Here is a 24,918-nt window from a genome sequence, read left to right as displayed (position 1 = left end):
GTGTTCTGGAGAAGGAAGGGGATTGCTCTAAAATGCAATCCAATCTTTGAACAAATGGAGGGAAAAGTTGCTACATCCCGAGGTTGAAAACATATTCTGCTGTGTGAAAGTGGGGCAAAATTGCTTAGTGTTTTTACTTGACATACTTGCCATCCTTTTTCTATAATAGAGGGGGGGAAAAAATACATTGCTCGAATGTTATCTGCAGGTTTGAATGTTTTATGGGAGCAACAGGAAGTTAGTGCCAGGCCACACCGGGTACCCTGGTTTGGATTTAATGGAGTCTACAGGTAGTGCATCACTTTGAGATGCACTACACCAGATGAGACTGAATATTGCCAATATGTTTAAGTCAGTCTGGATCACCGTGAAATATGTTCAGCCCCAAATCTGAGCTGTTTAAGAAACACAAGGCTCTAAAAATTGGCATATTTTCAGAGGATGAACAGAAAATGTACAAGTCAGAGTTACGATTCAAAGTAATAAAAGTGTCGGAATGTTCCTCACTCTCTCCTGCCCGAAATAAAAAATCTGGCTTTCCATCACGCTGTGCTCGTGCCACCTCCAGAGCAACTTAGCCCTAGACGTCGTATGTGGTTTGATTTTTGTTTTGGCCCGCGATCAGCATTCTGTTGACCATCACCTTCCATCGACCATCTCAGACCTCAGGCTTCCCACTGAGAACTACACGAGTTTACAGCAGAGTTTGGTAAACACAAACCTTAGCTCAGCTCCATTTGGTGACGGGACAGGGTCAGGGAGAGGGGATGATGTGTGTCTGCCTGCGATGGGGCCTTGATCTCAGACTGTGCAGATCTCTGGATGTGAGGAGGGAGACAACCTTGCTTCTTTGGTGAACATACAGTATAGGGGTGAATCAGTGAATCTTCAAGTAGCTCGTGTGCTTGCACAAACGTGTCACTTTCTCCTATAAATTACATTTATGTTCCACTAATTTGTTTCACCAGTTCTGTTCTATTGTCAAGTGTCAGCTCATGCAAACAATTCATAGTGCATGTACAGTATATACAGGTTGCAGATGTACAGTGAGCAGAACAAAGACCCATTTCACAGCAAAAATGTAAACTTGTCTAAAGCACAGATTTAATTAGTAATATTAATGATTTCTTTTAGTTGAGTCAGTACCTGGGCTCTGGCATTGTGCATTCTCATTCACTGACATGGTTTACTGAGGCACTTAATGTAATGGAGCAGATAGACGACGCATCTCCACTTCCTACCACTTCCCAGAAATTAAGCCCAATTATCTTGAATACGAACGCTGCAATCTTGCACTTTTAAAGGCAGAATCTTCACAGTGGTCATTGTAGTGTAGAGCCCTGGTCGGGACGTCCCGTCAATACCTGCGACCAATCACGAGTCAGTCATAACTGTCAGCCATGACGTTTCACCTTGTTTTTATAGCGTGAAATAACTGGAGAATGTGAACTCTCAGAAACATCAGTGTGATAAGAACTACCTAACAGAAACCATATATGAGGAAAAATATACTTTGCATAAACTTAGAGCTTTTAGTTTGTTCCATGTCCCATCCTCCAACATGGAGGAGGCAGGGTTTAAGATCTATACTGCAGCTCCAGCTTCACTTTTACAGAGGAGATATTAACTTAAGTCCACAGATGTACTGTTTGTTTAGGTGGAGGAGGAAATGACAACACTTAAGAAAAGTCAGTATGGCTCATCATCAAAGAAGCACGAGGCTTGTAGAAATTGTTAAGGCAATCAAGCCAGTAGTTGTTATGGGAATGTATTGTAATATTTTAGTCTGGACCAAAGTGGTGGATGCAACGCTGACCAAGAGACTGACTGAGCTCGAGGCAGACATTGCCATCCCAAGAACCATGACTAACACGGCAAAAGGTAATTCACCCTGCACTACTTCTCTGTGAAATTTGCTTCTGTGCTATTTGCTTTTGCAAATCTTGGGTATGAATGTAATTTCAAGGAGACGGAGTCTGCCTGGAATTTCTGAATTCAGTCTGAAGACAGACTAAGTGAAGAAATAGCAGCCATCATCCACTCCTGCTGTTATTTGGAAAAAAGTATTTTCTGACAGTAATTTTAAGTGGAGACAGAGCAGTGGACAAAGTTCTAATGCCGTATTCAAACATATAATCTGCACTGAGGATGAAGTCAGCATCTCAAATGCAAACAGACAGCGTGAGAGTAATATGAGGAGACAAGAGTTTTGGGATCATGTGGCTCAGAAGTTGCTCCCTTCAAGCCCTCAGAGACACTGGGATCACTTCCAAATGAAACTTCAAATCCATTGTTTCTCTTTCGGTTTCTCATTAGCAGATGATACAACGGCAGAGCCAGGAGGCAACGAAGAGCACGCCTTGCTGATCCGGTGACTGATATCCACCCCCGATGCCACCCAAGTTCTTGTGATTTTTGAGATTTTTCAGGTGAGCGATTTCCCTTTTCGTCCGCACGCCTCAGATCAGGGTCGGGCTGATCTCAGTTAAACTCTTAATAAGCCCCATTTCACGGCGTGCAGCCAAGAGATTAGATCTGACAGGGCAGGCGTGGGCTAGTACTGAGACTAAAGATCTGCAGGCTAAGCTCTGGATTGGAAATGTTCCAGAGTCTGCTGCAGCTTGTTGGATGGTTGCTGCATGTTGATACCAACAGTGTGTGTGTGTGTGTGTGTGCGTGTGTGCGTGTGTGTGTGTGTACCAACCTATACTTTCCTTCATGACAGAATTCACCAGTTGCTTCTTCCTCAGTTGAAATTGAATTAACAATCTCTGTTTCATTATCAGGAATAAGAGAATTGTAATTTTAAGAATGGCAGCCTCTTTGATATGTTACAGAGCTACTTCAGAATTATCAATGTCATTTATGAGTCCTCCTCATACAGGCCTACAATGCACTGTATACTTTATTGTTAATCTTCAGAGCTTTTGATAAAAAGCCTGTGGTGCAGAGTGAAGTCAGAAAACTTTGTGTTCATCCTACCTGGTTTTTCTGCAATGAAGATTTGATAGTTTTTCATAAAAAGGAACTGACGTTCAAGTGTGTGGTTTATAAATAAGTTTGAATGATTTAGTTGACTAGGTATTTTATTTTCATAGATTGCACATCGGCTATTTTAGAGGTCTGTTAAGAAATCCACACAATCTTCAGACCCAAGGTCACAACTTTTCAAAATAAAAGCTATGTTATCAGCCTGATATGTGATAGGTTGCCGGGCAGCAACAAATTGAATGTTGTGCTTTTACTCAAATTTCTGAAGAGCAAGTGATTTCATGTATGTTGTTGCCATGATGGAGATCAGCACTCCAGTGAATGTCTTAGTCCGGTTCAGTGAAATATAAATAATCAGATTATCAAAATGATCTGGTGAATTTGACCCGTGGTTGGACCTAGTTGCCGAACCACTGCTGTAGCTTATCCGATTAGGTCGAAGAAAGACACGTTCAACTCCAGCCCCAGACTGAGGGCACACTGACCCACCTCCACTGACTGCTGCAGAGCATTGATCGCCTGTTTAATCATATTCTTCAATTAATATTGAATATATCACAAGGGCAAATCGTAGAAAATCAACAATGCACTTTCTCAGGCAATTTAAATGCCCATGGAAACACACATGAAGCCAATTAGATGAACGGTTCAGGAGAAATGCGTTCCACATGCAGCCAGACAGGTATAGTGGATGGTGTCCTATTCCCCCTTCTACTGACTGCATTATATAGACACTACATTATTTAAGGTGTAAGCTGTTGGTTTCAGCTGCGGTGGCACGTGAATCCCACATGAAGCTAAAGACGTGTTGTCACAGCCCCGGGCACAGGCAGGTGAACCCAGCTTCCTGTATGGCTTAGAGGGAGCTTATTAGGGCTCTGAGCAGAAAACACATTATCCACAGTGGACCAGGGCCACAAGGGCTGATTTCCATTATAAAAGACTTTAATTCCACTAGTATGAGTAGGAAGACCTGTGTGGAAATACGAAGGCCTTGGGAGACAAGCTGCACCCCCCGGCTGCTGGGCTCGTGTTAGGCCAGATGATATCTCCACGTCCTGCTCGCTCCCGATTGGCATTAAAGCAAAAAATGAGATTTCTCTGGACACAGTTCTCTGAGTAATCCTATTATTACCAACACAAACCACTGACCACTTCTTTCTGTCCTTCTCTCCCTGTTGCTCACTTTTACCTAAACTTGTAAAAATTCATCAAATGTACCCTCCGGGTGTTTGTTGCAAATCAATAACAGAGACGGTGGACAAGGAATTCCAAGGCCTGCAAATGAATGAGAAGCAATGTTTAAAAACAAAAAAGAAGAAGAATAGCATAATGGCCACATTGATTCAATATTTTTCTCCTGTGCATTGATTCCAACAGTAAACAATATTAAAAAGTATATTTAATTCAAGCTTTAGATCGAGATAGCGAGGTGCTCCACACTGCTGCAGTCACGAGGTTTAAGCAAATTAGTGGTTCCACACACACAGACTGACTCGTGCTCTTTTTTCTTCCTGTACATACAGATGATAAGAGATTGAGATTTTAAATTTTTTGCACAAACACTAAATCAACACCATCCGCCCAGACACACTCTGTTGTGAAGCAGCTTTGCAAACCTGTTCCCCACCGCACTTATTATTCATCCACACTGTTTATGGTATTTATTATTGTTGTGCTCTTCACCAGGATGAATCTCGGCCATTTCCCCTCCTGTCAGGCCTCATTGTAAACCTCATATATTGAAAAGATCAATCTTCAGTAAGTGTGCAACACAAGCTGCTTCATAAAGCTGAACAGTATGTACATACTGCCCCCCTGAGGTTAGAGACGGTAACCGCAAGCAGACTGGACTGAAGTGACTATAGAGAGATAGATAGATTCTCTTTGTAAATGTATTTGTAAAAAGCTTTTTGCAGAAAGGATCACACGGGCAAGGTGGAGGCTGCAAGTGTGATGAAATGTGAAGTGTCCATGCTCATATTTAAGTGTCTCTGTGTGGTTTACCTCCTGACCCCAAACAGGCAGAGTGGGGCTGTGAATGAATATTGTTCTGTGTCTGGAACTTATCGCCTGTAACAATGTGACTGATAGGCTGCATCCTAAATGTGTTGGAGAGGAAATTGTGTCATGTATGGTTAGGGTGGTGTGTCAGTCAGCTGAGTTCTTCCAACAAAAGACCAACACAGGTCTACCAGAGTAGAGCAGAAGGTCACATGATAAGGTGACATCAGGATCAACTTCTGCAAGACATGAATAGACTTGGCTCACATGTTAGAAAGTGGTTGCAACATAAAGTTTAGTTGTACCCTTGATTGAAATGTCTGCTGTAACCATAAACTAAGAAGCTGTTAAGTAAATTTCCATTACAATAGATTGATAGATTGATTGAAAGATTCATTGATAGATTGATAGATTGATAGATTGATATATTGGTTGATTGATTGCCTGGTTACTAATACATCTACAATAATAATTTCAGATGTTTGCTCATATTGTGGACTTTAGAAAACCATCATGCTTGCATATTCTTTCATACAGCATATAAAATGCATCTAATACATTGTCTGAGCATTGAGCATAAACTTTAAAACAAGGCCTTTTCCAAACAGTTTGACTGACGTGTTTTTAATTTGATTTGAGGCCACAGTTCTGGAAACACCACTTGAGAGTGATATTGTTTAAGATCTCTGTGCGGAGAGGCACATCTCAGACTGTGTGGCGCTTGTTTGTGTAACCTGCGGTCGTGAAGAGCTCTCAGGAGCCGCATTAATTTGGATTCTTTCCTCACTTGATGCGTGAGCTCATCTAAGCGGCTAGGCTTTGCATTCCTCAGAAACACTTCATCACAACACGATACACCAGGCGTGTGATCCTCAAACGCCTTTTCTCCTAGAACTTTCTGTGATGCGGGTTTCATTCACGCTCATGAGCAGGGAGGGAGAGGGAGAGAGAGAGGGAGAGAGAGAGAGAGAGAGAGAGAGAGAGAGAGAGAGAGAGAGAGAGAGAGAGAGAGAGACTAATCACCCCGAAAAGCAAACATCACGCTGGCCGCATAAGAATGAAGGAAAGAGACAAGGAGATTTTAAGTAGGCCCTCTGGCCAAGTGTTAACTAAAAGCAACTTGTACTATACACAGACAAATGTTTATGTTTATGTATGTCACCATAAAGACAACCTCAGATCTTCAATGCCAAATCGTGGGCCCGTTTGTTTCGTCTTTTTATTTCTTCTTTCTTGTTTTTATAAAGTAGAGAGTTAGTACATTTCTTTTATTTCTCCTGAAGCTAATTCATTTCCACAATTTGTGCAGTTGTGACAATCTTTCCTTCACAGGCAAAGTAAAGGAGATGAAATGGGACCTGGGAGATGTTAGTCCACTCCTCTTCCTCATGAGCTTCTCACCCAGTGTCACTGTTGTTGCCTAGTAACAAACCAGGGTAAACCCCTTCTTGTACAGCTAGGTATAGTGGTAGCAAATCATCATCACTACCGTCATTATCATCGGGTGACTGTATTTCTAGGCTAGTGATGAATCTTGGTGAGCAAGGTTATTTATGCAAGTCTTTTTGTTGGTGCATTAATGTCAGATTTCTATTTGCAGAGCAGCGAGCTCGCCCACGGGAAGGCCAAGTGATGCAACAATGACATGAGAATGACATGTCATCCGATAAAGTAAACAAGAGGTTGAAAGTAACACAACACACAAGAATAAATGTAGAATAAAGCTACACTCGCCAGGTGTAATTTAGGTTTGTTTGAATAGTACTAAATCACAAGATTGTTGTTATTTTCTCAAGAATCCAGACTGTCTCAAGGTGCAATGCCAGAGCACCAATTCTTTATCTCTCTAAAACACAATGTTAAAGGCAGCATAAGATGTCTAAGTTACCAACAAAAAAAACAATGAATGCAGGTAAAAAAATGACTTATAAAACTATATAATAATAAAACTTTATTGCCATACCCCTTATATAGAAAAAGGTTACAAAGTACTTTACAAAATAGATGGGAATGAAACAACACAAGTAAAAACAAAACATGAAATATAATGTAAAAGAAAATATTAAAAAGAAACCACATCCGTTAAAGTGCCAAGTTATAGTTCGGAGATTTTAGATTACCGCTTGAAGAAAAGGGAGTTTGTATCTCCATAACATAACTGGAGGGCCAGACTATGCTTTGCTCTGAAAGTTATTAAAAATAATCTTGAAATGTATTCTTAATTTACATACCAGCCAATGAAGGGAGGCAAGGACTGGAGAGATGTGGGCCTTATACACTTGCTGTTGGTTAAAATGTGAGCTGCGGCATTTCTACACAGGCTGAAGATGAGACACTGAGGACTGAATGAATGAAAGAATGAATGTAAGTTGTAATGTTTAAAGCATTTCTCATTCTCTTAATATGTTTACTTTTGAGATTCTAAGTTGAGCCACATGTTTGTCTCTGTCAAATTTCATCTCTCCTGTTGCAGGACATACTTCGGAGAGTTTTTCCTCCTATCACTTCAGGAATGTTGAATAATGGGAGGGTGTTATATTTTTTAATTTTTTTATATTTATCTATTTGTTTACTTTTATTTTTTCTCTTGTCAAGTCCTAATTAATATCATCTTCCACTTCATGAGCTAAACTGTGGCAGTAAATAATAAAATTAAAATTATAAAAATAATAAAACATGCGTACTCTGAAAATAAAATACGGAAGTGTTGCAGTGCCTCTAATGCGCCACTGGGGGTCAAAGTTGAACAGTTCGCCTTTCAAGATGGCGGCCGAACCAGCACGGGAGTGGACCGATGAACAGCTCAAAAATGACGATTTCCCTAAAAAAGACATAATCAAATTCATTCAGGACAATGCAGCACACTCGGTATGTTCGCCCCTCTTTTCCGTGCGTGATCTTGGTCTTAATGTGTCCTGGTTTAAGTTTTAAACCTCAATGAGAAGCGCAGCATGCAGCGTGGTTAGCTGCAGCAGAGCCACATCAGGAAAGCTGCAGTGGTTTTAGCTTCCCGCAAAGCTAAAAACACGACAACACATGTTCTACTCAATAGTTATACCGGTGTTTTTCGTAAACAGTATTTCATCTGACCACTAGTAGAGCCCGCGGCTTTCACTGTTTAACATTATTTCTTATTAAAAAACGTCATCGGTCAATTTAGCCAACGTCATTTACGTTCGAGATGTTTTTATTTTTCAGTTCCTTAATGAGCACAAGCTGCTGGGCAACATCAAAAGTGTCTCCAAAACTGCCAAGAAAGAGCAACTGATCATCGCTTACAATCAGCTGTTCGAGACTAAAGTGAGTATCCACCGCATCACTGGGGAAGATGTACACTGATATGGTTGACATCCTCATGTAAACAATGTGCGTGTGTGTGTTGTGCTGTCTGTGTTGCAGAAATTTATTGGCACAGATCCGATAAAAGAAGTGACCGATCATATCAGAGAAGTGACAATTGAAGACAAGCCCAAAGACGTGAAAGTGGAGGTGGTAGATGAGGTAATGGTGAAGGATGGCAAAGATGGACATGTTTTTAATGTTTGATTTATGTGCAAAAAATTAGATTAGATTATTATTAGATTATGAACCTGCGTTGCTTTTATCAGGGTCCAAAGAAGTACTTCAAATCGGTGCTGAAGAAGGGCGACAAGACCAACTTCCCAAAGAAGGGCGACACTGTGGGCTGCTGGTACACTGGCTCCCTGGAGGATGGAACCGTGTTTGACACCAATATTCCCGCAGGTTGGACCAACGTGCACCTTTTAAATGTTGTCCTTTTTACCATCGGGTGTTACACCCCCCCCCCCCCCCCCCCCCCCCACACACACACATCAGGTATAAACCATCGCTCCGCTTGTGTTTCTACAGTCGCCAGAAAGAAGAGACAGACCAAACCCCTGTGCTTCAAGGTTGGCTTGGGGAGAGTCATCAGAGGAGTAAGTCAATACCGTGTTAATTGTGATGTCCATTCAAGTGTCTCTCTAGCTGTTCTCGGATATGTACCCCAGAGAATGTCTGACTTTCTCCAGAGTTTTTGCCTTTTCAAGTATGAACAATGCAGCAGGTGATTCTCTCTGCTCAGACAACAACACAGAAATATCCGTAACGCTCAGGTGGGGGCAGCATTGCAGAGGCAGGACGTGATGTGTTATTTTAACAGTGGAGATAACTTGTTTTTGTTTACGGCACATCGTCACTGGCGTCGGCTCTTATCATTAAAAAGCTCACTAGACATCTTCTACGTGTGTGGCTCTGCTTGTTCCTTCCTGAGATAATTGTATTGTTTGTTTTTTCATTAATGCATCTGTCGTGTGTTAGAAACCAAATCAACACAATGTCTTGCTCCTGGTAAACCCTGCGGAGGATCTGCTGCTGTGTTCTCGTGATGCCTCACCCGGATATTTTGCATCTTCAGGTCCTCAGAGTGACTCTTCCCTCCACCACCTAATCATATTTAATCTGTGTCTTTCACAGTGGGATGAGGCCGTTCTAACAATGAGCAAGGGTGAAACAGCCCGAGTGGAGATCGAACCAGAGTGGGCCTATGGAAAGAAGGGTCTCCCGGACAACAAGTATCCTTTTCTGTGGCTGATTGTTTCCAACTGTCTGTGTGTCTTGTATAGCTGCAGTGAAATGTTGTCCTGCCAACACTGGGGGTCATTTGCTCCTTTTGTAATTTGATCTGATGCTAAATTCATTTTCAGCCATCTTCTCCTTAACTCCAGCGCTACCAGAGTACCACCCAATGCCAAGCTGATCTTTGAAGTGGAGCTTGTGTCAGTGGATTAACTGACTTCACGTTTGCCAGCATGCATCACACTTACAGATGGACAACACGATCTCGACTGTGCTGTGACTACTTCCTCTACACCTTATCTCACATTACATTATATACAACAGGCTGCATCAAGACAAAACGACCACTTACAAATGTTTTTGGCCAAATGGAATGGCTTGTTAATAATGTACATATAATCATCCTGAAATATTTTTGTTTCTGTTTACATGTACAATGTAATTGATAAATAAACTTGTTTTGTGGACTTAGTTCATACTTAAAGAAAATTGTGTTTTGGCTTTTGTTATTAACCAGACTGTGCAATTCTATGAACTGATTTGTATATAATTTAATGCAGGATTATACACAGCTTGCTATTGGCAGATTAAACCAATTTATTAAGCAAATTTGAGACCAGAAATTAAAAAGGGAAACCGGATAAATGGAGGACTTTACCTTGCTTCAATATATACCAGTCATTTCTACTTCTTCCAATATTCAGTTTGAGAACTGTTGTACAGATTACCATGAAACCTGGGAAGTCAGTACAACTTTTTAAAAACTTTAGTGTAGATCAGGGGACAGTTTTCCACGTGATCATGGTCTTGAATGTTGAATCCTACATATTCAGATTTTTATGAATCTGTACAAGTTATGGCAGCTAGGTTGGATTTGAGGGAACTATTTGGCCTTGGCAGGGCTTTAATTGTTGCGATTTTAGTTTTAAATAAACTGCTGTAAGCTAAGCTACTGGTTTGAAAATAAGACATTCATTGCAACATTCAGTTCTGTCCAAGCCAAATTTTATTCTGTACAGGATAACATTTAACTTGATAAAAACTGACAGGTGGTGATTATGCTTCTCCTTTGGGGCATTGAAGCATTTAGGAGTTGGCGTTGGGTCCCTTCTTCTTTCCAAAGGTGGGCACAACGTTCACAAAGCGCCGGTTGTACTGGATGCGACGCTTGGCACGGCCAGTCTTCTTCTTCTTCTTCTCCTGCTTTTCAACCTGGACAAAGAGACGGCAAAGAGACTCTTATTATTCACATTTATTAGACAATCCCAAATGCAAGACATGTTGTAAATTAAGCTTTTTTTTTTATTATACTGAAACAGGCAAGAAAAAGTGTCTCCTTACCTTGGGTGTCTGTCCCCTAACTTTTCCAGCACGGGCCAGAGATCCGTGGACCTTACCTGTTGTAGGGGAGAAAAGGAAATCATAGTGAGGACACGTCTAATAAGTTCTTAAGTTTATAACAAACTTGTGGGAAAAGTAGTCTACTAGGAACACCATGTGATGCCACTTGTATCTGAAATGGATGTGCATGTTTATCTTTGGTGGACTAACAAGTAATTAAGTGTCGAGTCAGTGAACTCACCTCCCAGCAGCCTGCCAGCTACCTCCAGGGTGCAATGCTCCAAGACTCCACAGGATGCCAGGGAGGAATCATCCTCCAGCGGGCAGCCTGCAAGCAGCAGCACCTGATCCTCGACCAGGAGACCCTCTAGATCCTGGACATGAGCCTGAGAGAGAAACCAGAGATACAGGTGTTCTCATACACGTTTCCACATAAGAGTCCCACTTGGGTGTTAATAGTCAGCTATTAAAAACTGACCATGAGATCCTAACAGTCAACTGCACAACTTGTCGAGATTTTACCTTGATCTGTCCAACAGTTTCCTGTCCGGTCACCTCAAGGGTGTGGGTGTTCTGTGCACGCAAAAACAGCTGCATCTTGATGCTGGAAGAAAACAGAAGGCCCAAAGATTAAACATTGACTTTCATTTTAACATGTAATTGACGCAGAAATCCGCTCGTGGCTTTGGATTTATATATGACAGCGAACAAGGAACCGCTGACCGGCCATGTATTTATCTGTCTGAAAATAAAAATGGAATACCATCTTCAAACATACACGAATGTGCATAAACGCTTTCAAAAACTGGAAACTTGAAAACGGAAGAGAAGCAGGGCAACGTGCCGGGAACACACTTGTCTCTACGGGTATCGCGCTAATGCTATGCTAGCGTGGTTAGCCACATGGGGAACACGTTTCATAAAGTCGCATAAACACACGTAATATAACCCGTAACTGCTCAAAATAATAGGCAACGTGATGCGCGGTGACATACGTGCTATATTTTTCGACTCAAACCTGTCGGGCTTTGTCGAATTTAGGGGTTTTCTCTGAAAACGCACAGGCCTTACCTCGCTTGATGCTAGTCGATCAACGCTAGGCATAAAAAGGGCTGTTTGAAGGTCCACACCGCGCATGTGCAGACATTACGTACTTCCGCCTCTGTAGCCACGCCCATCACAAGTTGAAGGGTGATGTGTTTTGTTTGCGTTGGAAAAAATCGGCAGTAATTCAATTCTCCGTATTGTTCTGGTGATTTAAACTTTACCACACAAACCGATAATAAAACCCGAGGCTAAACAGAGGCTCAGAGACTATAGAGTTGCTTTAGGGTCACATGTTTGAGGTTTAAATAAGACTATTTAATATTTGGATCAGTGGATCAATTCCTTCAAGTGACTCAGTAGAAGGGGGGAAAAAAACATATTCCAATTTAACTTTTCAATACTAGTTTTTGCTCATATGCCCATTGGACCATATTAAAAATATATAATAGCTTTTATTCCCAAAAAACACTTGATAGGATTGTCTGAAATGTCTCTTAAGAGCTCATGAGATCTTCGGCAATTATTTAACCCACACAGCTATAGTAAGAAAGATTGAATCAACGAGAAAGTTCAGGATATTGTTGTCTTTATTAGGAAATCAAGTCAAAATAATAAAAAAAAAAAAAAAAAAAAAGTAACTCTTCATGTTTTGTGGAAACAGAACCATGAAATATTAAAAATCTTTCAGTTTGAGAAGGGGAAACATGACTCAGAGGCACACACATGAAGGTCTCCTTTACAAGTTTAAACACAAAGAAATAGACCAAACTAAGTCATCCAATCTAAAAAAATTAAAAAGCCTTTGTAACAGGGGAAAATATAACTCTGCCTTCACAAATAACATGCATTGAAAACACCCAAACTAAAGCACCTCCAGTGTTGGAGATGATGATCGTTGCAAGTTATATTATATTAAACATGAATGCCATGGAGGGCCAAGTCTATTCTACTCCAAACAATAGCTACAAAGTGTAATTTAACTGAGCACACTCGAAACCAGAAGGGAGGAACAAATCGTCTGCGGCAAGTCTGTGGTTGGGTCGAAATATCCATGACACCCTGTGAAGAAGCCCTGTTCAGTGATTTAGGCAGGTCAGAAAAGATGATTTCCTCTGAGTCTCCGACTTCACGTTAGGATTTTGCTCATCATGTTGGAGGAGGGGGGTAGTACTGGTTATACTGGGGGTATTGGTTGTACTGCCCCCAGGTGTTCTGTCCCCAACCGCCATATTGCTGATGGAAAGGAGAGAAGAAGAGTTGAGAACATACAGTTGATAAGCTTCAGAGTTTGAGACACGGGCAGTCCACCCACATTTATAAATTTCTGCCACCACTGCTAAAAACAAAATCCTAAAGAAAACCCTGTAAAATAAGGTAAATGGCCATATATGTTCTGTGTGACAAGAACGGAAAGTAAGGTAACCTTGGACTTGGGTATGAGACCTACCTGATACCAGTTGTAGTTATAAGCCGAGTTGTTTCCCTGCGCGTCTGTCGCTGCTGTCGCTGCTGCGGAACTGTCATCCACACGTTGTTTCTTGGAATCAGGTTCCTGAGAGCTGTGGACGAAAAAGTTTAAATTACAAAGTAAAGGTCAGCATGAAATATCGCCTGTTACATTACTGTGCCCCAACCTGTAACTCCAGGAAACTGGTCAATCTGCTAAAAATATTTTCCAGGAGTGATAAGTTACTTGAAAGAATTGTGAAAATTGTGATGTGACCCAAGCCCTGTTCCCATATCCACCTGTCATATCCGTTCTCTGCTTTCCGCTTTGTGGGTTCACTTTCTTTCAGTAGTTTCTGCTGTTCGTCATATGCAGCCACAAGCCTGAGAGATGTAATAAAAATCAAAATAAGAATGAATACTAGTATATATTTATAACACATGCTCTTCTAAATGTAACAAAAGAAACTCACACATTGATGTCAGTGCCAAAGTCCTCAAGGAACTCAACCTTGCGCTGGGAGAAGAGGAGGCGAGATTCCAGGGGCATCTGACTGTTCAGGGCTCGGTCGAAACAAGCCAAGATCTCTTCCTGGTTCTGCGTCACGTCCCCACTGTACTCCAGCTCAAGCAGGTTTAGATACAGTTTTGGACTCGTCTGTAAAGCCAGAAAGCAGCAGCAAGGAAATCAGCTTGTTAAATTGTACAGATTTAGGCAGTGCAATCATGTTGACTTCTGAACAAAGTAACATTTTAAATGAAAAAATCCATTAGCAAGCCCCATCATGACAACATGACTCATATTCATCGGTTTTCCCCTACAGTTACAGTCTGCAGATTTGTTCAGCTATTACACCTAAAGCCAAATCCACCATGTCGGTATGTAGAGTTGACAAACTAGTTCCTAACCTGGTCTTTTTCGATAGCATCCAGCAGCACCTTCCTGGCTTTGCTCAGACTTTTCTGCACCTTCATCAGCTGCCTCGCCAGCTTCACAGCGTAGAAAGATGTCTCGGAAACGGCCTCCGCAGAATCCATGGCTTCCCTTAACAGCAACTCTGCGTCCTCCAAATTACCGTGGCGACGCTCCAGACTGACCCTCCGAAGGCGCACCATGGCCATACCTGGAACTGCCACCTCCAGGGACTTCAGAATGTCACGAGCCTCCTCCACATTGCCTGAGCAAATAGAACATGAACTCAAGTCAAATTACTGCTATTTTAGGTTTTTGGACCACATGTAACTTTGCACACGTTAAGTTCCTCATCGTCTCCTGGGTTAATTTGACTGCTAAGTTCAATATGCATGTTAGTTTGAATGAGCGTCACTCACCCTGCTGCTCCTCAAAGGCCGCCCACAGCAGGTGGATGGCAGGTTTCTTGGCCAGGTGGATGTTACACGCCTTCTTGTAGACATGTCTCACACATTCAGTGCTGTAGCTTTCTACATATTTTGCATACTTCAGAGTGAGAAAGAGAAAGCGAGTTGGAAAGCGTGCAGGAGAGGACAGAGGAAAAAAGAACAGAGGAGAAAGAGAGGCAAAAGAGACAACACGTTTTAAATCCACATTTTCAGTTGACAGAAACACTGAATTTCTTCATTGACAAGATCGTTTTTAGAAATTTTCTGTGTAAACCCATCAGCACCTTCATGGAACCAATTAGATAAGTTTCTGTAAGGTAGTGGGAGACGAAGAAGATGCAACGTAGTAGTTGGCAAATGCTGCAGTCAAATCTTGTGTGGCAAGCTGGCCATCCCCTAATACAACAGATACAGTCACATATCAACGTTACACGCAAAGAGAGTGCAGGACGATTTACTTTGTCGATGTGATTATCATCGTTGATGAGGGGGAAGTGCAGGGAAGAATCGGGAATGAGAGCGGGGTTAGCGGTGACTTTACCTTGGTCCAAAACTCTTCGTAGAGAGCACAGGCAACGAGGCATCGTTCAAACAAAACGACCACGCGCTCCGGAGACCCATTTTCAATCTCAAAGTCCAGGTACTCCTTCCAGTTGTTCAGCTGGGTCTTCTCTAAGGCTTTGACATGGAAGTATGGTCTCTTAATCTATAAAGACATAGAAATTAATTATTGTTATACAGAGGAAAAAATACAAAGAAAAACATTTACCATAATTCACACGAAAAGAAACATACCCCTTCCTCGAAGGCCCAGCGCTTGCTGACTTCATGTTCATTGTGGTTGAATACTTCCTGCCGAACCTCGATGACTTTGTGGCGCATATTCTCGATCTCTGTCACTCTCTACATAAAAACACACAAAAAAAAGGGTCAACACTGTCATGTGTACTTCAGATTCTCCACTTGATGTAAAAACTGCTAGACCTGCAGCCAAGAATTTACATCACCATGAGCTTGCCAGACACAAGAAGCCTGCAGAGGGGAGAGTATGTATGCACCCAGCACATCAGCCTCTGGGTGCAGGTGCTGGGATCAATGGGCCTCAGGTCATCCTTTTAGATTTAAGACGAGTCTCTGATTGGAAACCACCTTGAATCCCCACTGGCATTCATTGGCTTGGCTGCTGACATAAAAACACCCCTTCAAACCTGAACAACTTTCTTTCTATTTCATCAAGGTAAGCTCCTACTAACCCCTGCCTGCAACAATTTTGCTAAATGAGTCACCACTCCAGGATTAGAAGTTGAATTTCTACCTTTGCAGGATCAGCAAGATCATCTGTTCCAGGTGGTAGCTCCTCCTCAGCAGCAGGCGTCTCTCCATCGCTGCCGACCATCGACGAAAGGCTGGATTTAGAGAGCTCAAGCCTCATCTCGATGAACTCCTTCTCTGACAGGAAGTGTTTAGGGTTGTTGTTCTGCACATGCTCTTTGAAGCTGCAAAATTTGAAAAGGTAAGTTTATTTGTATCGCACATTTCAACAAGGCAATTCAAAGTTTAGATAAGGATTAAACATGACTGCAACCACCATCTTCTCCTTTCCCCTTACTTCTGAAAGTGCTGGGAATATAGCTGGGTTGGGATGCTCAAGATGCGATCATAGACAGCAGTGACATTTGCCAGCTTCTCTTGCTCTGTCTCCCAGCTGATGAAGGACTCCCACAGACGGTCTGAGCGGAAGTCTGTGCCTGCTGCAAGCACTGACTGTTCATAAGTACTGATGGCAGAAAATGAAGAAAATATGAATTCTATTTGATGTTTCAAAAGGGCAAAATACTGTTCATAAACCATGAATATGTGGTTAATTCAATAATTTACACAAAAATAGAGCCATTTCGATATAGTTTGTTGATATGATTAAGTGTTTTACTTACGCTCTAATGTGTCCCTCCGTCTCTGGGGCATTAGGGTCTGAGTTCTCCTTGATGTAAGCCAGGTAGTGCAGCCACAGGTCCACACTGAGAGGGATGGCCTGCAAGCCTCTTCTGTATACCTTTGCAGATATGAAACAAAAAGCCTGTCAATGACTGGAGCTAATTTGCTAAAATTCTTAAAAGATCCCTCTTTCCCCTTAAAGCTTAGTATCTCTAACAATAAATGTGTGCATGTCTTAATAATATGTATATTTACCTCTTCTGCAACCTGCACATTGTCGTGCTTTTTCTCGATATCTGCATACTTCTTCCAGTAGCCATAGCAGTAGGGATAGCGTAGGAAGAATAAATCAAATGACTTTCTTACAGATTCAAGGTCGTTCTGCAATGAGGAGAGAAACCGAAAAGATTCACAGAATGAGGTTATGTAAAAGTTCAACTTTAGAAACTAAACATACTTTAATAATAATTTTTTTTGTACCTCTTGCTCCACATATTGCAGCAGGTAGACCCAACCATTGAAGTCTTCTGGATTCTCCTCGCAACCTTTAAAGAGTTTTTCAAACTCACTGGGCAGCGGTGGCTCTGGAGCAACAGTTGCTTCTTCTGTTGTCTCTTTGGATGGTTCTTCCAGCTCCATGCCATCCTCTGTAACCTGTGGTGCCTCAGCCCCGTCTGAAGAAGATATTGGGCAAATCAATTAGTTGCACTAATGGAGGTTCACATACTTTAAACTTGCTTTTATGGGACCAACATTGATACTCTATTTTTACCAATAAATAACACTAAGTTGAAAAACAATAGAAAATGTTGACACTTTTCAAAATCCCTATGGTTCCGTTTTAACTGAATCGAAGTGAGACTGAACTTAATTGCAGTAAAATCTGATGTTTGAGAAACAAATTAACAGTGCCTCATGTGTTTGTTTATGTGACCAATAGCATTGTTCAGAGTAGCTGCTTAATCACTTCAGTTGAGTGTATTATTGGAAAGGGACTTCTTTTAATAAATCATGATCAACATTACATTTTTGTTGCACATCTTATGGTTAAACTAAGACCAACTTCATTATAACTAAATGCCAAACATTCTATTTAATTTCCCTCCAGCGATCAATAAAGTAATCCATCAATCTATGTTAATCACCTTGACTGCCATCTTGTACAGCAGCACTTGGCTCCACACTCATCTCTTGGCCCTCTTGCTCCGCGTCCACAGACTCTGCGTTGTGCTCTGGTGGCTGCTGTGGTGGCTGTTCTGGTTCTTCTGTCGGCTGTGGCGGCTGCTCCTCTCGGAGAAGCTGAGCACTGGCGAGCTGAAACTGCTCGACGGCCTTCTCCACAGATCCCAGCTCTGTGGAATTCATCTCAGTTGGTGGCTGTGGTTCCCCAGCACCATCCTGGGATGCATCAGAGTCATCAGGCAAGATGGTTGTGAGTGGCTCTGGAGCAACCTGGCCCAGGGACCATTCAGCGGTTTGGCCTAAAACTGGAAGTTCAGGAAGAAAAGCATCCCCATTGCTCTCCATGGCAGTGGACTCAGTGTCCAGCATTCCAGTACGGGTGTTGTCTGAGAATGGCAGGTCTGTTGAAAAGCAGGTTGGATTGGTCATGTTATGTTTTATGAGCAGAAACCGAACAGCCAAATTAAACCACATTGTAACAATTTACCATTTGGTACATTAAGTATTCAGCACCTCAAAACGCACAAATTGTAGATAAAGAATTTACCAGAACTTGTGTGGTATAGGAACAGGTTTTACTCATGCCATCACATTTCATAACTTGATGATCGTCACTTCATAGAATCATACGAATTGTACGTTCGTATCCTTACACGTGTTTTATATTAACTTGCAGAAGCTCATTAAAATCTAACATATCGACTATAAGTTCACTTCCCACCATAAGAGGTCACCCGGGCCGAAGCAACTGCTGGTGCAACAGGATACTTCCTTGTTCTAACATTAAAACAGACGACAGCTTACTGGTAAATCCCCATTAAGCTCCTAAAAATAATGTAACCACGTGTTCGGTTACTTAAATAACAGAACGCGCAGCTGCTTAACTTCGCCGCAAAGGCCCCATTGCTTGTTCGGTTGGAATTGGTAAATGTTAGCTTTAGCGTTAGCTCGAGCCCGTGTTTTCACCCGGGAGGTTGTTTGCATAATCAAAGTTCGATCCGAAGTTGGGCCTCAACTCCTGTTTCCCCGACACCCATCGCAGCACTAGTTTACCAGGTATTAGCGTTAGCCTCACAACAGCCTTCGTCAAGTATCGGGGAAACGGATTAAAATAAGGACGCTCTATAGCGTTAACTAATGTTTTCGACTCAGCTCGGCGACACGTTATAATATAATCAGAGCTTGGTCAACTCAGAGTTAGCTAACCAAATCCACAACTACAGCGTGCTAAGCATTTGCCTACATGTCCAGTTGATAGACGGCACCCGCGGCTCCTCCACGTTAGCTAGCGGGCTAGCGCTGGCGACGGCTCGAGCAACACTGCGTAGCTAGCGTTAGCTCTGTTGAATCACCACATTTCTAGTCTTCCGCCATCCACCACACGAAGCATTACGGGTTTGTGGATCTTACCAGTATCTTCCATGAAATTCTGACCGGCGGTGAGAACTTGCGTGAGGCTCCCGAAGTCACTTTATCTAACCTATGACGTGCAGGCGTGCTCCGGCGACCATTCTTATCAAGTTGAGGAAGCGCTGAGCTGGAGAGTGCGCATGCGCAGTCATACGCCCGCCAACCTGTGGGTACGTGTGCGCGCGCGCGTTCGACTTTCTGATCAGTTTTGAATTGAGCACGAAGGTCACGAGAAAAAAGAGGAATTTAAGAATTAAGTTCCGTTATTTTAACCTGAAAAAGACAGAGGTGTGTACAGTGTGGAGATCTGAAATATATCGACATATTTTCATCAATTTATTATATTTATTTGGTATTATATTATATTTGTAAGATAAGATAAACATAAAGTTAGCCTAAAATAAGATAAGATAGAATAATCCTTTATTATGCCTGCTATGGTGAGATCGACTTTTTTTTTTTTTAAATACAATACAAACACAATCAGAATCAGGTTTAATTGGCCAAGTAAGTTGCACAAACAAGGAATTTGACATGGTGAAGCAACTAAGAACTAACAACTGAAATATGTACAAGGTAAACAATATATAAATAGTGTAACAGTACTGCACATGGCTGATTATAAATCATTTATATATCATATTTATATATACTTAGGCTTATTCCACACAACCAAGTACATAAGCTATAAGCACTGTAATATAAACAGTGTAACAGAACTGCACATGATTATATATTTGTATTTATATATATACTCAATTCTATACTATATGGAGCTACTCAAACACTGGATTGCATAATCTCACATTGATTACAAGGAAATTGCATTGAACCATAACAGTAATTATAGTAGGCTTTTGTATTTTTACTCTTAAACTGAATGTTAAATTTTCTAAATGTTTTAGATCATTGATGTTAAAAATACAAATTAATGTTCCTCTGGTTTCACAGTGGCTAATATCACAATAACAAGCAGGCTAACTTTGTATTATAGGCATATATGCTGATACCTTTAACGAGAAATGAACTTATCAACATAACATGTAACACTGTATCTTTATTATTCATCATGCTCTTAATATTTACTTCTGTACAAATGATCCTGATAACACATATTGGTTTGGGAAATTCCCTTTACGTGTAGGTAACTTCTACACATGTTCAGAATGAAACACTGTAGTTCCTCAGTCGCACTCACACACAACCTCCACGTCACAGCCTGCTCATACAGGGACGTTTTGAATGAATGGAAGAACGTGTCGGAAACACCGTGAGTAAAACCCTCCTGAGCTGAGAGGATCTGCTAAACCGTCACCTCTGCTCCGTGTGTACAGATGTGTGGGTGATTCATGAGCCACATGTAGCATCAGAGGTGATTAAATTCACTCTGAAAGCTCAAATGGCGTCAGCAGCAGCTAATGGGGCCGCGCTGCAGCTCACTGCGTTTACAGCGCGCATGCGAAATGGCGTATGTTGCTTTAAAGTGTCGTCGTAATTCTGAAGACTTCATTCCCATGCAACTGCCCGCTTTGTGTCGAGGCCTTCTGATCTATGCAGTATTTAATTATGCTACAGTTTTAAGTTTATAGTATGACTAAACCGCGTTCCCCTGATTTTAACTCATTCTAGCTTTTATCATTGAAATTCTTACATTTCTGTCACATTTTGAGGGTTTTTATTGTTTCATTTGTTTCTTTTATGTCTGTGTTTTTATTTGTTTTATGTCCTTTAATTAAAGTTCACTTCTATGTTTTTAATTTATAAAGCACGTTGTAACTATGTTTTGTAATAAGTGCTATATAAATGATTATTGTTGTTTAAAAATTCTGTTATAAAAAAAGGAATACAGTCAGAACTGAACTGATTGCAGTTCACAAAGTGATATTCTTCGTATCCACCAACATTAATAATCAGCACCAAAAAGCCATCAGAAGTAAACCCACGGCTAAAATAAATACAGTGATACAATATATAGAGCGTTATAGCAGAAAGTCAGTAACTTACCAGGTGTAAACACAGTTAACACTTTTTTAAATAAATATAAATATGAATGGTGAAATAGTTTTGAACGTCAACCTGCCTGGGACTTCTGATGAAATTAGTCTAAGAGACTAACTGGTACATTTATATCAATCATTGTGCTCATCCTAATTAATGTGCACTGTCCCCTTCTAAATAAATAAAAAGTTAAAAAAAACTACACTATTTACACTATTTAAACGTTTAACTATTACATACTATTTTGAAAATAAAATAAAATGAAGTTAAATAATGTAGAGGTATGTGGGAGAGATACATTTTGAAAACCCCCTTTCGTAGTAAATCTTCCTCAAATGTCGGAGCTCACACTGTGTCCCTGAACGCCTCGGCGTAGTGTGTGTAGAGGAAGTGGCGGCTGATCTGGGTCCGCACCTTTTCCGGTAACACAGCCCCGCCACAGCTCGACTGAACGGCCGCAGAGAGAGAGGGAGGAAGCGCGACGGAGAGAGCGGCAAGAGCGGGGAGAAACGGCCCGGGGACGGAGGGGAGATCGCCGCGAACGCAGGTAGTGAACCCGCTTCTCTGTGTTCCCCGCCTCTGTTCGGCTTTTCCGGCCGCGGAGGGCTGAATTTGTCGGACCCAAAGTTGCTCCGTGTACTAACACCCCTCCCTTCTCCGGACCGCTCTTGTGTCACAGGGGGAAGAGGAGAAGAAAGTCGGATGAATCAATGACCTTTTGGGGAGGTCTTCCTCTGGAGGTCCCGCGGCAGAAACGCACCGGAGTGCTCGTGAGAAGAAGGGGGGAAAAACCCGGGGCTGTGAAATCCATCGACTGGATTTGAGTGAAGGCAAGTGTGGAGCTGCCGAAGGAGGAAGTGGGAACCCGGGCTCAGGACTGGGCCTGATTCACCGACTGAAGGCTTCTTGTGGACATCTCCAGCAGATCCGCCTGGTTTCTGAAGGGGAAATAAGTCCTGAAATGTGGCCTCAGCTGCTCTAAAGCCGTCGGGGATGCAAATCTTTTTTTTTTACCTCATGAAAATATATCCCCACCCAAATCTACCAGGGCTCCACACACACTGATCCCAGTGAGTCACCATCTCAGGTCACATCACCTCAGTCCAACACAATTGTACAACTCAAACTTGAAAGTCAGCACCTTTTGAAAACTGACACTTGTGTGAGCCCACCGCGGCCGTCACGTGGAAGAGGCTCCCAGCACACACTGACACTCTGACCTCTCACCCTTGGACTGTGTCTCATTAGAGAAGTGATTTTTTTATTTCATTTTAAACCCAAGTATTTATGCCCAGCAAACAAGATGGGCAAAATGCTGTCAAAGATCTTTGGCAACAAGGAGATGAGAATATTGATGCTTGGACTTGACGCCGCCGGCAAGACGACCATCCTGTACAAGCTGAAGCTGGGCCAGTCGGTCACCACCATCCCCACGGTGGGCTTCAACGTGGAGACCGTCACCTACAAGAATGTGAAGTTCAACGTTTGGGACGTGGGTGGGCAGGACAAGATCCGGCCCCTCTGGAGACATTACTACACCGGCACCCAGGGCCTCATTTTCGTGGTGGACTGTGCCGACAGGGACAGGATCGACGAGGCCAGGCAGGAGCTCCACCGCATCATCAACGACCGGGAGATGCGGGACGCCATCATCCTGATCTTCGCCAACAAGCAGGACCTGCCCGACGCCATGAAGCCCCACGAGATCCAGGAGAAGCTGGGCCTGACCCGGATCCGCGATAGGAATTGGTACGTTCAGCCCGCGTGTGCGACCACGGGGGACGGACTATGCGAAGGCCTCACCTGGCTTACCTCAAATTACAAATCTTAATGTTGCTCCCACTTCACCAGCCTGGACACTTGGAGACAGAAATAGTAGCTGAGAATGAAAACACGAGTTAAAAAAAAAAAAAAATGCAATCTGAAGCAATTAATACCACAACCTCTCTTCTGAGTATATATCAAAGAGAGTAGCAATTATAATTTGTTTTCTTTTCCTTTTCTTTTTTTGATAATGATGACTTCACTATAACCCCAGATTTCATTTAAACAATTGTTTTACGCCTGGCTTTTCTTTTAGTTTGCTTTGGTTCACATTCTGTATAATCAGTACTGTCTAAATATACATTAAGCTTCATTTCCAGCTCGTACTGCAAATCCTTTATTTTCGTTTCCTCCTTTTTGGTACCATTCTGGGGACTTTGGGACACACACTTACCGTTTCGACCCCCCCCGCTCAGCTCTCATTCAGTATTCTCACGACCCAGCTACATATCCAAAGGATGGGGGTGGGGGTGGGGGATGGGGGACGTCCAGAAACCATCGCCTATATAGCATCAGCATATCACCTTCGTGGCTCAAACTGCCTCTGCATCGTGTAAGAATGTGTACTGTGGATATGTTAGGACCTCGAGGAAGAAGAAGAAAAGACAAAAAAAGTAACTGTTTTCATATCTGATTGTACTGGGATGAATGAGGAAACGTGTTAGTACTTATTTCCTGTGCAGTGATTACATCCATCATGTCTGCTGTGGCGGTTTGTTTTCAAGGACACTATGTGGACGCTGGATATTCACACACACTGTGATATGGATATATATTTTTGTTGTTTCAGGGGTGTCAACCTGTTACCACCAGTCTTATTATTGCCTGTTTATTCTTTTCCTCTCAGAGCTTCCATTACTCTTGAGTATTTTGTAGTTTCAGCTGCCTTAGGAGGGGGTCACAGATGTTTCTCCCCCCCCCCCCTATTCCCCCAAAAATCAAATAAAAAAATCAAGACAGTTACTACAACAGAAGGTGTTCTCAAAACGCTGAGTTTGCACTTTGGGGAGGGTGTGTTGGTGGGTGAATGTGCTGGGTGGGGGTTCCGACGAGCTGGCTGTGCACATTTCAATTTTCTGTGACTGACTTTTGGGGCCCCAGCGAGTGTTTACGAATTTCCCGACCCCCCCACCCCCCCTGCCACCTCCAGTGTAGGTGCCTCAGTGACTGCTCCTCCTCCTCTTCTTCTTCTTTTTATTCCATCATCACCTGCCTGTAGAGGTAAAGGTCCTCCAACACCAGCCTTCTGTGGATTGTTTCTAGATACTGCTCTTTTATTTTATTTTGTTCGCTTCCTTTTTTCTCTGCTAATGAAATAATAAAAAAATATATCCAGATCAGAACAGAAGTGACGCCTTTTCAATGAGCAGCTGCAACGATTCGGTAAAGTAATATTTGTTTTTTTAAAGAAACCAGTTGAGCTGATGAAAGAGGAAGTGAGAGCTCCGAGCGTTATGATGGTTGAAAAAAGGGTTAGCTACAAGCGAGCTGTGAAGTGAAGTGATCCTCGACCCGTTTCCTCTCTGAGCTCGTGTGTGTGTGTGTGTCATCAGCTCTGAATAAATGATGACTTCTCTGGTTTCAGGGTAGTGATTGTCAGGTAAACCGGGCTTTCTGAAAGTATCACTTTTATCCATCTGGGCGCTGATTCCGCAGAGAACGTTTGACATTTGGAAACAAAGGAGACAAATAAAAAAAAAAAGTATACATTGCTGGAGTCGGCCCAGTTCTTGTGTCATGAAAGATAAAAACTCAACAAATGTCTGCATTTCAGGTAGGAACAGGACACTCCGTGCTCTC

General features: G+C 42.2%; 4 protein-coding genes across 4 annotated transcripts; 2 read left to right on the top strand and 2 right to left on the bottom strand.

The window, feature by feature from the left end:
* The first annotated feature begins 7,730 nt into the window (after nucleotides 1-7,730).
* fkbp3 (FKBP prolyl isomerase 3) lies at nucleotides 7,731-10,062 on the top strand. The gene is made up of 7 exons (XM_053444907.1): nucleotides 7,731-7,863; nucleotides 8,194-8,295; nucleotides 8,395-8,496; nucleotides 8,604-8,739; nucleotides 8,866-8,933; nucleotides 9,472-9,569; nucleotides 9,732-10,062. Exons 1-7 carry the CDS (start codon nucleotides 7,759-7,761, stop codon nucleotides 9,784-9,786), a joined length of 666 nt encoding a protein of 221 aa, XP_053300882.1. The 5' UTR covers nucleotides 7,731-7,758; the 3' UTR covers nucleotides 9,787-10,062.
* Nucleotides 10,063-10,561: 499 nt separating this feature from the next.
* On the bottom strand, nucleotides 10,562-12,063 carry faua (FAU ubiquitin like and ribosomal protein S30 fusion a). Its single transcript, XM_053445727.1, has 5 exons — nucleotides 11,986-12,063; nucleotides 11,437-11,518; nucleotides 11,156-11,300; nucleotides 10,915-10,970; nucleotides 10,562-10,785 (listed from the first exon to the last, which is right to left on the bottom strand). The coding sequence occupies exons 2-5, from the start codon at nucleotides 11,509-11,511 to the stop codon at nucleotides 10,660-10,662; spliced, it is 402 nt and encodes a 133-aa protein (XP_053301702.1). The 5' UTR covers nucleotides 11,512-11,518; nucleotides 11,986-12,063; the 3' UTR covers nucleotides 10,562-10,659.
* A 514-nt stretch (nucleotides 12,064-12,577) lies between these two features.
* Nucleotides 12,578-19,448, bottom strand: prpf39 (PRP39 pre-mRNA processing factor 39 homolog (yeast)). Its single transcript, XM_053445209.1, has 15 exons — nucleotides 19,297-19,448; nucleotides 17,850-18,287; nucleotides 17,185-17,378; nucleotides 16,960-17,085; nucleotides 16,704-16,822; nucleotides 16,379-16,546; nucleotides 16,085-16,265; nucleotides 15,565-15,672; nucleotides 15,311-15,475; nucleotides 14,740-14,866; nucleotides 14,317-14,585; nucleotides 13,881-14,065; nucleotides 13,708-13,791; nucleotides 13,409-13,520; nucleotides 12,578-13,194 (listed from the first exon to the last, which is right to left on the bottom strand). The coding sequence occupies exons 1-15, from the start codon at nucleotides 19,307-19,309 to the stop codon at nucleotides 13,108-13,110; spliced, it is 2,376 nt and encodes a 791-aa protein (XP_053301184.1). The 5' UTR covers nucleotides 19,310-19,448; the 3' UTR covers nucleotides 12,578-13,107.
* Nucleotides 19,449-21,687: 2,239 nt separating this feature from the next.
* Nucleotides 21,688-24,825, top strand: arf6a (ADP-ribosylation factor 6a). The gene is made up of 2 exons (XM_053445132.1): nucleotides 21,688-21,841; nucleotides 21,974-24,825. The coding sequence occupies exon 2, from the start codon at nucleotides 22,598-22,600 to the stop codon at nucleotides 23,123-23,125; it is 528 nt and encodes a 175-aa protein (XP_053301107.1). The 5' UTR covers nucleotides 21,688-21,841; nucleotides 21,974-22,597; the 3' UTR covers nucleotides 23,126-24,825.
* The last annotated feature ends 93 nt before the right edge of the window (nucleotides 24,826-24,918 follow it).

Source organism: Pleuronectes platessa, chromosome 17, assembly GCF_947347685.1.
Source record: "Pleuronectes platessa chromosome 17, fPlePla1.1, whole genome shotgun sequence".
Taxonomy (NCBI): Eukaryota; Metazoa; Chordata; class Actinopteri; order Pleuronectiformes; family Pleuronectidae; genus Pleuronectes; species Pleuronectes platessa.
Note: the sequence above shows the minus strand (reverse complement) of the source record. Positions and strands in the feature narration are given on the sequence as shown.